At 29.1% G+C, this 14,972-nt stretch overlaps 1 protein-coding gene across 1 annotated transcript in view; it reads right to left on the reverse strand.

The window, feature by feature from the left end:
- Positions 1-10,662, reverse strand: part of LOC111681669 (endoplasmic reticulum metallopeptidase 1-like) — a 237,587-nt gene extending 226,925 nt beyond the window's left edge. Inside the window, exon 1 of the mRNA XM_046948809.1 lies at positions 10,414-10,662. Coding sequence (XP_046804765.1) covers positions 10,414-10,440 — 27 coding nt within the window. The 5' untranslated portion in view covers positions 10,441-10,662. The remainder of the gene's footprint in view (positions 1-10,413) is intronic.
- Between the last annotated feature and the right edge of the window lie 4,310 nt (positions 10,663-14,972).

A 14,972-nucleotide genomic window follows, 5' to 3' on the forward strand; every position in this document is an offset into this window, starting at 1 on the left:
TTCACCTTCGTAAGAAGGGTAAATATAAGGTTGTTATTCCGTTTGTAATTTCTATAATATAATTTTCCTGTCCTATATATGTTTGTTGAAATCAGATTTTAGAGACAACCTTGTTTATAAAAAAAGGCAGAGCGAAAGCAGCAGAGCAAGAGCAGCAGAGCGAGATCAGCACTAGTGTGTTGTTATTGGCTAGAAACATTAATTTAAGTCTGTGGAGCTTGGCTTAAGTTAGAAGCCTGTTTGGTAATTTTTCGTTTTTCAAAAGGTACTTTTTGAATTTTCTATAATATTGAACCCAGAAATATGAATTAAGTATGTAAAGTCTGAATTAGGTGAGAATCCTTAAAAGGGAATTTTTTGTACTTTTTCTTTTTTCAAAAAGTACTTTTTGGATATTCTATAATATTGAACCTAGGAACATGAAATTAAGTATGTAGATTCGGAATAATATGAGAACCCATAAAAGGGAACTTTTTTCTACTTTTTCGTTTTTCAAAATGTACTTTTTGAGTTTTCTATAACAATGAACTTAGAAGCATGAAATTAAGTATGTATGAGCCTGAATTAGACGAGAACACATCAAAGGGGATTTGTTGGTACTTTTTCGTTCTACAAAAGGTACTTTTTGAATTTTCTATAAAATTGAACCTAGAAACCGTGGTGAAGGGTATATAAGATTCGACACAGCCGAATATAGAACTCTTACTTGTTTTTACAACATTTGGGTATTAAGAAGACGGCTTACAATTGAAAAAGTCAATTCTGCCAATGTAGGCTGCATACACTTGTTGAATGATTATAGTATATAATTTGTGTGCCAATTATACGTAAAGAAATATATAAAACAGTGTTACCATTTTAGCAGCTAGATTCACGATTTTTTTCTGATTTAGCTGTAAAATTTTAATTTATCATTTGGCATTTTATTAAGCATTTTTATAAAATATTTTTAGCATTTTTATTTTTTTTAGTATTTAAACAAAAAAAAAAAAAAAAAACAAATTTTTGTATTCTAAAATATTATTTGGGACCCAATGATTTTTTTTTTTAAATTCGAGGTGATAGAAATAATTTAAGAGATTTCATATATTTTTACAAATACCTTTAGTATTTTGAAATATTTGTATATGTTACAAGTAAGAGTGCTATATTCTTATATACCCTTCACCATAGTGTATTTTAAACATATTAGTTTTATAATTTTTTTTCCGACTACATTATTATTACACCAAAATGAACAACAACGCTATACGAAATAAAAAAAACAAAATACGCAAGGCTTCAAAACCAACAGACATCTAAACATACATAACGAAAAACACAGAAAAATAAAATAAACAACGCAATAAAACCAACCTACATCCAAATAAACGAAGAGAATTCACAAAACAAAAACACACAGCTGAATAAAACCATCTACATACATCTACACACACGTGTACATAGTTTTCTAATGTACAGTGTAGTTGTTGCTTATTTAACAAAGCATGAAAAAAATATGACATTTTTTGAAAAATTTTCAGAGGTTGTCTCGGATTATTGCTCATATCTCCGTTATTTACCGACCGATTTTGCTGATTTCAAATAGCGATCTTCTCGAACAGAATTATTGAAGATTCGTATCTCGCCGATATCTGGGGTCCTCTAAAAACTGATTTCAACCGACAGACAGACGGACATGGCTTAATCGACTCCGCTATCTATAAGGATATGTATGCTTTATAGGGTCGGAAAATTATATTATAGAAATTACAAACGGAATGACAAACTTATATATACCCTTCTCACGAAAGTGAAGGGTATAAAACGGGTATATAATTTGTAACTATTACCTTTTGTTTGCTCATGAAATTAAACATATAAATTTGGATAAAGCTAGGTATGATGGTTAATTAAGAAATTTTAATTTTTTTCCTATATAAAATAAAGAGGTTTTAATTTTTGTCATGCTTTAGGAGTTCTTGTTAATTCTTTTTATTTTTACCAAATTTTTAGTAGTTTTGTTGTACGTTTTATATTTAATTAAAAAAATACATAAATTTCGATAATATTATTGACAATTTATTCCAAAATTACAAACTTACGGATTTGAATACATCCCTCAATTCATTTCAAACATTGACATTTATATTTTTCCGAAAGAGCCTTGGAAGTAAGAGTTATAAATTTTTTAATATATTTGTGAAATTAAACCAATTTTTAAAGTGTTTTGCAAGACAAATAAAATTGCTTATATAAAAAAACTAAAATTTGAAAAATTAAACTTTTTCTTCCAAAAACCTAGTGTAATTAATACAGTTTAAATGTAATTTTTGCTTTAAGAAATATTTTAAAGTTACAAACGTATGTTTCAAAAAAGGGCCTTTTCGTGAAGCACACTAACAGCGTAAATTTAATATATTCATAAAAAGGGCTTTTTCGTGAAGCACACTAACAGCGTAACATCAAAAATATCGCGTGATCGAAGCTCTTTTAAATTTTACATGTTGAAATCATAAACCCGCGATAAAATGTTAGCATGCTAAGATGTTGGAGCGAATGCTAACAAATTGATTTTTTTTTTAATTTTTATACCCTACACCACTTTAGTGAAGAGGGCATATTGGGTTTGTGCTGATGTTTGTAACGCACAATAATATTTGTCCTATAACCACCTTAAAGTATACTAATCGACCCAGAATCATTACCTGAGTCGATTTAGCTATGTTCATCCATCTGTCCATGTAAACCTTGTAATCAAGCTATAGGTCGCAAAGAACATAATTCAATGAAACGTATGATCTTCTATTGTCCCAGGGACGAAGCCTATTGAAAATATTTAAGATCGGTCCATTATTTCACCTAGCCTCCATACAACGGAACACCCGAATAGGTCTGTAATTGACCCTACCTCTATTAGGTCCCTTTCAGAAAATTACTTTAAGGCTTATTGCTGACTCAAAAATGCTGACTGTGAAATTCTTCATAAAAAAGTTTTGTACTAGCCAAAAACTCCTTTTCAAATATAAAGGAAATCGGTCTATAACTGACTCATAACTTAAATTTTATTACAAATTACAGTAGTTTTATAAAACTAAAATTTTTCAACTGAATTTGATGAGGAAAACTATCAAACTCCCACATTCAATTTTCTCCAGAAAATTACTTTAAACCTCACCACTGTATTAAAAATACGAGTATACATGTTCACATGTTCATCCGCTAAATTAAGTTTTTAACACTAAACATTAGTTAATTATTTACACATTTAAATTAAACAAGTAAGAAGTTATAGTCGGGCGAGGCCGACCATATAATGCCCTAATAGCCTTACTCGGCGGGTTCAGTTGTATGGAGGCAAAGTAATATAATGTGCCAAATTTCATTGAATTATCTCCAAAATTGCGACCTGTAGTTTGATTACAAGGCTTTCCAGCCCTATTTGGAGGTTCAGTTGTATGGGGGCTAGGTGAGGGAAATAGCTAAATCGACTGATTCTGAGCCGATTGGTCTTATTATTTTCACTTCAATTCTATGTTTCTGTTTTTTAAGATTTTCAACGAGTTCTAGAATTCATACGTTCCATTGAACACTCGTTCAACTATAACTGTTGCTGAAAAACTTATTAGAAATATGTACTTAAGAATACAACAATGTTCCCAAAAAACTGGTTGTAGAAATGTTTTCTTTTTAAAAACCATCAAATAAATTTTCTTTAATATAGAAATGATTAAGAAAAGAAGAAAATTTATTATAAAAATATTAAATTTTGTAGAAAATATATAGCAATTTTACTGCTAAATAGTGAGTTCGGTTTATTCGTTATTCGAACGATTAATCGTCAAAAATTAATCGATTAACCGAACGACGATTAATCGTTTAAATACTCTAGTAAAAACCCAATACACCCTCCCCACTAAAGTGGTGTAAAGCACATCCTTCCCGTTAATTAAAATTAGTAATGTTATATACGTATATGTCGCTCTTAATGAAGTCTTTAACAAAAACTCTAAGCCGTTCGAAAAAATATAACAATTTCGAATTTAATGCAATTTTAAACAAGTAAGAGGTTATATTCGGGCGAGGCCGACTATATAATACCCTACACCAGTATACGAATAAAATGTGATTTAGTTTTCATAATAAATCACATAGTTAAATAGTACCTTGAATCAGATATACTTCAGCCATATATTTCTTAATAAAACTATGGATATTTAAGTAAAATTTTAATATGGACTTTTTATAGGATCAAATGAGGCCCTATAATTATAAAGTTAATGAGGGTCATCAAGGCTAGAACTTGGTTTTGTAGCTTTTTGTCGAGATAAGAGTATATTAAACATAATTATGAACTTAAAACTCCTATTTGGCGGATTCAGTTGTATGGGGCCTAGGTGAAATAATGGACCGATGTTAACTATTTTCAATAAGCTTCGTCAACGGTATTATAAAATTTAATATGCCAAAATTCATTAAATTACCTCCAAAATTGCGACCTGTAGTTTGTATGGGGGCTAGGTGAAATAATAGAACGATGTTAACTATTTTCAATAGGCTTCCTCTACACTACCATAGAAGATCGTACACTAAATTTCATTAAATTATATCCAAAATTGCGACCTGTAGTTTGATTACAAGGTTTACAAGCCCTATTCGGGGATACAGTTGTATAATGGCCAGGTGAAATAATGGACCGATCTTAACTATTTTCTATAGTCTATAGTACCATAGAAGAGCAAGTATACTATTTCATTGAATTATCTTCAAAATTGCGACCTGTTGTTTGATTACAAGGACGGACATAGCTCAATCGACTCAGAAAATGATTCTCAGTCAATTAAGGTGGATATAGGACCAATATTACTGTGCGTTACAAACATCAGCACAAACCCAATATACCCTGCCCACTAAAGTATAAAAATGCATTATAATATATGCATAAGTAAATTAATGCATATTTTCTAAAATTATTGATTGCAAAATAATTGTTCAATTCACAGTCGATGTTGTAGCGTTGTATGTCAGCAGCTGCATGAGAGAGAAAGAGAAGAAATATCATTCATCTCTCACGGTACGGAGTTTCCCGTACTCGGAAGCTTGTTTTGTTATTCTTCTCATTCGTACAACAAATCAATGCAATTAATGTGTAGTTTCTGAAATAAAAGTTTCTATGTGTGGACATTTAGGAAACTTCAAAAGAGAATTAAGAATAAGTTTCTCTACGAAAGTTTCCTAGTGTGGACCGGCACTATGCAAAAGCTCTATACAGCTCTTACGACAATTTTTCATATGTTTTTCGAAAGTCGTAAGAATGTTCAGTGTTGTCAATTGTTTATTTCAACATATAAATAAAAAACAAACAAACAGCTGTTTACCAAAACAAAAATAAAATTTTATTAAAAACTGTTTATTTATTAGTTTAAAATGTGGAATAATGAAAGTAATAGAATTTTAAATAAAAAGAAATTAATTTGGTTTATTTTGCTCGTTTAATTAGTTTAATATTATTTGATTTTTTTAACTTTTGACATTGTTTGTTTTGATTGTTTTTTTCATTGTGAACATAAACTTATGACTTGCGGTTCACAATCACTGTTACTACACTTTAATAGATACAATGTACAACTTGATTGTGAATTGAACAAACGTATTAAAATAAAATTTGCAGGATGATTTTGAATTATGCATATTTATGTTGAATATTTGTTGAACTAGAATTTTTTTACTCCACGTAAAATTTTGTAGAACCATATCAATTCGAATTTCAGAGCGGTACTCGTACTTTTAAGAAAGTAGTCAGCGTAAAAGTAATTTCTGATGCGGACCTAATGTGGAGGGTATGATCAAGTATGAACCGGGTCATACAAAACTTGCTTACTTCGAATTTCGTCATATAGTTATTTTGAAGCCAGTAATTAGCGTTATAGTCATTTCTACAGGGGACTTTATATGGGGGATAGAGTCAATTATGGAACGACTCCCTAAAAATTTTCAGTTAGAGTTCTCAAATTTTGTCGGAGCCATTTTACTGTCAATATCGCGTTAGGAGGCGTGGCACTTTCCATATTAATTAAATACAAAAATTCGTTTATATTGGAAACTAATACAGTTATAATCTTAAAATTGGGTATATAAATTAAATACAAAAATTCTTTTATATTCAAAACTTAGAATCTTAAATTTTTGCACGAATAACTGTAACATCGATGAAAACATTTTAAGTAATAAATTGGCGAACTACCCATGAGTGGAGCGGCACCTCCCATATTAATTTAATACAAAAATTCGTTTTTCTTGAGATAATATAGCTAATAGAGTTAGAGTCCTAAATTTTTTCGGAGCCACTTTAGTGTCAATATGATTATTTAGTATAAAATGTGGGAGGACTAGCGTTAGGGGTCGTGGCACCTTCCATATAAATTAAACACAAAAATTCGTTTATATTGGAAATTATTAAAGTAAGAATTTTATACAACTTATACAACTAAATTCTTAAAATTTTGCACGAAGAACTTTAATATTCACCTAAACATTTTTAAGAAAAAAAGAGCAAACTTTCATCTGAGAGGACTTGGAGCGCCATTATGAATAAAATAGAAAAATTCGCATATCTGAGAAACGGTTAGAGATAGAATCATTAAATTTCACTTAAAGAATTTCCACATTCATATGAACATTTAGAGTATAACGAGCGAAATTTCAATATAGACTATGAATAAAATACAAAATATAGTTTATCTAGGAAAATATAGAACCAGATTCATCAAATTTTGCTTATATTACATTAATATAAGAATAATTCTTATTCTAATGCCTTGGGATATACAATTTTTTTACCCTCTAGTAAAAATAAAAAACACACTTAACGATTTTGAAAATTCTAACCGCAATAGTTTATATTTACTTCTTACTTAATAAAATTTTATAATATATAATATATATATATATATATATATAATATATATATATATATATATATATATATATATATATATATATATATATATATATATATAATATATATATATATATATATATATATATATATATATAATATATATATATAATATAATATATATATATATATATATATATAATTATTTTTTTTTTTTTTTTGTGGGTCCATTTCCAACATTTGGTATGACGGGTGATGGGTATAAAAACTATTAAATTCGTAGACGTTGAAAAATTTCAAATAAATATCTCTAATAGGCAAGGTATCTTTGGCTTTAAAATGGGTAATATTGGTCCACGTTTTCGGATAACCCCCATACAAGTGGCCCCACGAAAAGCAGCTTCAACAGTCATAACATGTTTAAAAATACGAATATAGCGATGAAATTTGACATAAGTAAGATTCTTATGATCCAATATCACTATGCAAAATTTTATGAGTATCACTCCATAATTGACCGTACGCCCCATAATATAAGAAAAAATTCCAAACAATTTGGTATTAAATCAAATTTAAATAATATTCAAATTCCAAACAAGGAAATAGATAAACACTTAGGTATCTATTTGGATAAATTCTTATATTTTAACAACCATATTAATGAAATATTATTTAAAGCTAAAAAAGCATTTTTTCTATATAAACCATTATTTTACTCGAAATTTATAAAACCCAGAGTAAAAATTATAATGTAATTATAAGACCAATCATTATATATGGTTGCCCAATTAGGTTCAATATTTCTCCATCCTACATGGAAAAGTTGAGAGTGTTTGAAAGAAAGTGTTTAAGGGCTTGTACGAATAAATTTAGATCATCTGAAAGTAATTATATAAAATATATTTCTAATAAAAACTTATATTACTATTCAAATATTATAAGAATTGATAATTTTATTATATATTTAATAAGAAATCACATAACAAGATGTACAACAAATACAGAAAACAATCCAATAATGGCTCCATTCTACATGAATGAAGAATATATTATCGATATATTGGAAAAAGGTTTTGAACCTCCGGAAGCCTTTTTATACTTAGATAAAATAAATATGATTAAAAATGAAAATTGTGTCCCAATATTTTATCATAATTTTAGAAGGGCTAATATAAAAGCAGTTTATTGCAACTTAAATTCAAATGATACAAGATATAGCACAATGGTGGGCAATAAAAAACTTTGTAGATTACAAAGATTAAATACTAAAAATTTTTGGTGGCTAAATTAATAACGTGTTATATAATTCTTTTTATTATATGACAATCTTTTAAACTCTTCCAATAAAAATGTAATGTTTTTTTTTTAATTTTTCATTAAAATAAGCATAATATATTCTTTATTCAAAGAAGATAATACATTAATATTTAAAAAAATAGAATAATTATTACCGATAATACTTGAGAGCTCAAATATGGGACTTTGTATATTACTAAATATTATTATTAACTAATGTTTATATAGTTTATATATTATTAAAAAATGAAAATAAATAAACGTAAAAAACCCTACGCCCCATATAAGGTCTCCTTCACAAAAGGACTGGCTTAAAAATACGAGTGTAGCGATAAAAGTCGACACAAATAAATTTAATACGAACCAAATTCTGTCTACCAAATTTTATGAGGATCGGCCCATAATTGACCATACTCCCCTATATAAGAGCCCATTCAGAAAATCATTCAAACGCTTATAACTGGCCTAAAAATTCGACTATATTGATGGAATTCGACAATAGTTTCATTCGAGTCAAACGAGGTTTGATGGTGGGTATATATGGTTCGGCATAGCCAAATATAATACTTTTAGTTGTTTTAATTTTACCTATTTTTATTAGGTTTAAAATTAAATTTATATAAAAGTATATGATATTAATATTTAACACGATTAAAAAAACTTAATTTTTCGAATCTGTGTTCGAATCATGTTAGCAAACAGCAATGCGGATGGTTATCATAAAACAAATTGATTTGCCTACAAATATATATTTTGTCATTTGGTAAAATGATTATATGATCTTACGAACCAAATGTAATCCAAACAGCGTCAAATAACAGCTGTTCTTTGTTATACCCTACACTACTATAATGAGGAGGGTATTAAGCGTTTGTGCTGATATTTGTAACACCCGAAAAGATTGGACCTACCCCACCTTAAAGTGTACCAATCGGCTCAGAATTACTTTGTCTGTCTGTGTGTCCTAAATCTTGTACGCACGCTACAGTTCGCAATTTTCAAGATAATTTAATGGTTCAAGGACGAACGCGATTGAAAATGGTTGAAATCGGACTATTATTTCGCCTAGCCCCCATACATCCGTACCCCCCGAATCGGGTCTTTAGGCTCATAATTACGATAAATGTTCAATTATGTCAACAAAAATCTGAAAAACTTAGTTTAATAGAACGATAAATACAAACTCCCTTTCAGAAAAATGACTTGAAAGTCAAAATTCACTTATAATTTCTAATAAATCGATTAAAATTTACATTAATAACTTTGAAGTAGACGTTAATACCTCTACCAAAATTTATAAGGATAAGCCCATATTTACCCTAACTCCCCTATGAGCCCTCTCGTAAAAAAACTCTTTTTTTATAATAATACGTAAAAATATTCCACAATATGATTAAAAAAATTAAATGCTTTTTTAAAAATTGTCCACTTTTTAACATACTGACTGGTGTAGTTAGTCGGTCAAATTCAACATAAAAGTTTCTTTATGAAAAATAAAAAATTTCAAAATATAGGTACTCATGGTGGAAAATCTTTTTTTTTTTTTTGTCAATACGTAAAAATATTTCACAATATGGTTAAAAAAATTAAATGCTTTATTTTTTAAAAATTATCCACTTTTTAACATACTGACTGGTGTAGTCAGTCGGTAAAATTCAACATAAAAGTTTCTTTATGAAAAATAAAAAATTTAAAAATATAGGTACTCATGGTGTAGGGTATTACATGGGCGGCCATGTCCGACTATATTTTTCTACTTGTTATTTTAAATATATATCGTTATATCGATAAAAGGCGGCACAACTAAGTTTAATACAAGCCAAGTTTTATACATTGCCGAATTTCATATAGATCGGGCCTCATTTGACCCTAGCTTCCATACAAAGCCCCATTCAGAAAATTATTTGAATGTCCAAAATTAATTTATAAAAACAAATATCGCGATGAAATTCAGCACAAATAAATATTATATAAATATATTCTCAAAACTTTATCGGGCTTGGTACATATTTTTCATAACTGTTGTAGGGTATCATATGGTCGGTCAGGCCCGACTATGCTTTCGTACTTATTTTCAAAAGTTATATGTCTGCTTTTAATCATAGCGATAGGTTCTAATTCTTTTGATCAAAAATGCGTAAGTGTATTGTTATGATAGATGAATACAAGGTTCATATTTTGATTAAAAAAACAATGTAAATATTATTTATTTTACGATGAACTTGAAAGAGAATACTTACAATATAACCACCATCCAAAAGAGACATTTGGCAGAATACAAAAGTTAAATCAATAGTCAAGGATGTGCTGTTTTATTTACTATTTATGTATATTATGTATAGCGTTCTTCGCAGCAAAACCATTTAAAATTTTGAATGAATTTATCAACTTTAAATTTTAAACAATATAATAACTTTTTACTTTTTACTTTTTCACAAAAACTTATAACATGGTCATAACCAGACCCGTCAAAACTGACTTTTGTAAAAGTAGATTATCATCTGTGATTAACCCTTAATATGAAATAAAATACTACACATGCGCATTCAATGTAAAAATATAAAAATACTATCCCCGTCAATAAAAATACATATGTATGTATGTATGTATGTATGTATGTATGTATGTATGTATGTATGTATGTATGTATGTATGTATGTATGTATGTATGTATGTATGTATGTATGTATGTATGTATGTATGTATGTACGTATGTATGTACATTAGGGGTATCAAAAGTTTGTCGAAATTCTTTGTAATGACCAATGTTGTATAAGTAAGGAAAATAATTTTTTTGGTCATTTGGAATCAAAAACATCACGCACCAGGCCAAATATATAATATAAACCTTATTGTTCAAGTTTTTCTTTATTTTAAATATTAACATAAATATGTAATGAAAGTAATTCATGTCTATTATTTCCCTGCCAGTAACTCAACTAACTTTAAATGCATTAAAAGCCGACTTTTTCATCAACTAGTTATGGTTGATTCTTGAATTATTTTTAATGGAGCCAACTGACTATTTTAACATGGTGATGTCCTACGCAATAGTCAATTGTACGACTCTGCATGACTTTTCAACTAGCTTAAAGTTAGTTACTAAAAAAATAGTTGCAGAAAAGTCAAGTAATAGTTTTATTTTGTATTCCCTACTGCTACATTTTAATTAAATATATTTAAAATTTAACTACTAGTTATCTAAATTACATTTCGCCTTAATACAAGTTATGTTATTTGTTCGTTAAAATTAATAGACATCAGTTTTCTGCAGGGGAACTAATAATAACACCGGTATCCATAAAATTATGAATGATTTGTTAATTATTTCCATGATTACCATTGATCCAAATTTAAAATAAATATTAAAATATTATGTGTAATGTTAACTGTTAATGTATTATATTTACAATATTAATCAGCAGAATTTAGAATTTAGGTACCGAGTTTAGAAATATTTAACCTTTTATAATTAATTTTTCTAATTTACTGACTCTAATTTCACAACGTATACGAGAAAATGACAAAAATATAAAACAAAATTCAAAATAATAAAGAAACATGTCGAAACAAAATGCTCTCTAGATCATTTTGGGGTACTCCCGCATTACATGATAGTTAGCTTGTAGCCAGTGTTGATACAACAAAATTTCTTTTCTAACCAAAAATCGAATAAAAAATGACCAAATTAAGAAAAAAGTAAACAAAATTATTTTTATTTGTTTCATTTTTGTTTTTGTGAATTCTGTTCGAATATATGAATGTAGGTTGGTTTTATTGCGTTGTTTATTTTGTTTTTGTTGTTTATGTTGTTTATTTTGTTTTGTTTTTCGTTATGTATGTTTGGATGTCTGTTGGTTTAGATGCCTTGTGTATTTTTTATATCGTTTAGCGTTGTTGTTGTTCATTTTGTTTTGCTTTCGATGCAATATTAGTGTAGTCGGGAAAGAATGTATTAAACTAATATGTTTAAAACACACTATGGTGAAGGGTACATAAGATATAGAACTCTTATTTGTTTTTTTTTAAACAAGTAGGAAAGTATAGTCGGGCATGGCCGACCATGTAATACCGTACACCATGAGTATATTTTTAAAATTTTTACTTATTATAAAATTTTTATTTTTTGTAAAGAAACTTTTATGTTGAATATTACCATAATTCCAAAATATTTAAGAAATTTATTGATAAAAAATAAAATTTCTAAAAAGGCTTTATATAGGTCAAATATGGGCCGGTAAATTTGGCAAAAGGATATATTTCTAAATAACAGTTATTTTTGTTGAGTTTCATTGCGATACAAATGGTTACAAGTCAATTTTAGACGTTTAAGTCATTTTTTGAAGGGGGGTTTGTATGGGGGCTAGGGTCAAATATAGGCCGATCCTTACGAAAATCTGCAGTGTCATTTATACTTATATAAAACTTATTTGTGCCAATTTTTAGAGAGATATCAGAATATTTGACGTAATTATGGCATAAAAAGTTCAAATCGGGAGGTACGGTTGTATGGGGGCTAGGTGAAATAATGGACCGATTTCAACCATTTTCAATAGGCTTCGTCCTTGTGCCAAAAAACATGCTTGGTCCAAATTTCATCAAATTATCTTGAATATTGCGGCCTGTACCTTGCGCACAAGGTTTACATAGACAGCCAGCCAGCCGGACAGACGGACGGACATGTCCTAATCGACTCAAAAAATGATTCTGAATCGATCGGTATACATTAAGGTGGGTATTGGACCAATATTTTTGTATGTTACAAACATCAGCACAAACGTATAATACCCTCCCAACTATAGTGGTGTAGGGTATAATGATGAACTTTTTCATATTGTTTAATACATATATGAAAAATATTTGCAAATGTTAATAGTTATTTCCCCAATGTACATTAACATAAGGGTCCAATCGATCATCGTTCGGTTAACCGATTAATTATTCGAATTGAACAAATCTATTATTTCCAATTAACTTAAATTCGAAATTTTACAGTATAATTATTGTAGATTTCATACAAAATTCAATTCATGTTTAATAATATTTTTTTTATTTTAATTGACGACTAGTTATATCCAGTGTGCTTCGATACCCTAAAAACAATATAAATAAAACCCCTTTACGATTTTTCATATTTATTGTTTAAGGGAAACACTGTAATTTCTGTAGTTGGTGGATCAGTAAGATAGTCATTAAATATAATTGCATGACTGTTAAAGCTGTCGCTTGTAGGTCACTTGTATAGGGTCTAGCCCTTTCCGTTGGCGCTTCATCGTGCTTTCAAAAGATAGACGACCAGACATTGCTGGATCGTCTTAGAATTTATTACGGACCCAGAATATATATTCTTTCATGGGTCTACGATTAATATTTCGATGTATTACAAACGGAATGACAAAATCAATATACCCCCTTCTTTTTTGATGGTGGGTTTAAAAACTAAAGGTATAAGTTTGTCATTCCGTTTGTAATTTCTATAATATAACTTTCCGACCCTATAAAGTATATATATTCTGGATCCTTATAGATAGCGGAGTCGATTAAGCCATGACCGTCTGTCTGTCTGTTGACATCAGTTTTTAGAAGACCCCAGATATCGGCGAGATCCGAGTCTTCAATAATTCTATTAGACATGCTTTCGAGAAGATCGCTATTTAAAATCAGCAAAATCGGTTGGTAAATAACGGAAATATGAGCAAAAATCCGAGACAACCTCTGAAAATTTCATCAAAAAATTGTTATAAAAGCAACAACAACACTGTCCCTACAAACATTTTCTATTGCGAAAGTTACCCGTGTGAAACTTCCAAACGTGCTAAAAGCTCGCCAGCGATGTTGCGGAAGTATAAGAATTCTTGTCACCAGTCGGGAAGAACTGATGCCGAGCTGGGGAACGTCTAAGAGTAACTTTGAAGATACTTCTGGAAGACCCGCAGAAGAAACTTCTAGATGACTCTTGGAAGTAAGGTATTGCCAAAGACTCTTCTAGATGTAACTAGGAAGTCACTTCTTGAAGTGACTACCTAGTATCCTCTAGAAGTGTTCCTATCTTATCTTCTAGAAGATGAGTTACCCCCTCATAATATTGGCTGTTATGTAATATGATGTTACCCAAAATATTTTCGGTTAAGTGTTGTCCATTCGTGAGCTGGACAGTTTTAAAGAAAATATCGTATGGGAACACGATTTTTCATGTTAAATTCAATATTTTATCCAGCTTCAAAAATTCTTTGTTATGTTTTATAATGGTTCCCAAAATATTTCTAATCTATCGATGGCCGTTCGTGAGCTGAACCGGTTACAAAAAAGTCCCTTTTTAGTTACATATTTTGTTTTAAATTATAAAGCATTTCTTAAAGAATATATACAGTATGTGGTATCATTTGAAAGGTTTTTTGAAGCCAAGTCTAGTGGTGCGCAAAATTTGCAAAATTGTGCATATATTTCATTTTTCTTAGTAAAAACCTAACAATTTTAAATATTTTGGAATATGACAATTATAAGCAAACGGTTATTTATGATTAATACATCATTGGACGCGACTTTAAAATACCTTTTAAACGATACCCCGTATTGGATATTTTGTTTCAAAACAAACAAAAATTTAAAAAAATAATTCCAAAATACCTTTTTTAATTTGGTCCAGCGGTCCCTTAAAATATTTTGGGAATCATCATAAAACAAAGCCAGTTAAATTTTGGGAGGTGTAACAAAAACACGTTTTTGCTTTTCATACAGAGTGAGTCGGTCTAATGTACATATGTATCAAAAATTTAGAATTATTACCTTATAATAAGAT

This window comes from Lucilia cuprina, chromosome 4, assembly GCF_022045245.1.
Source record: "Lucilia cuprina isolate Lc7/37 chromosome 4, ASM2204524v1, whole genome shotgun sequence".
NCBI lineage: Eukaryota > Metazoa > Arthropoda > Insecta > Diptera > Calliphoridae > Lucilia > Lucilia cuprina.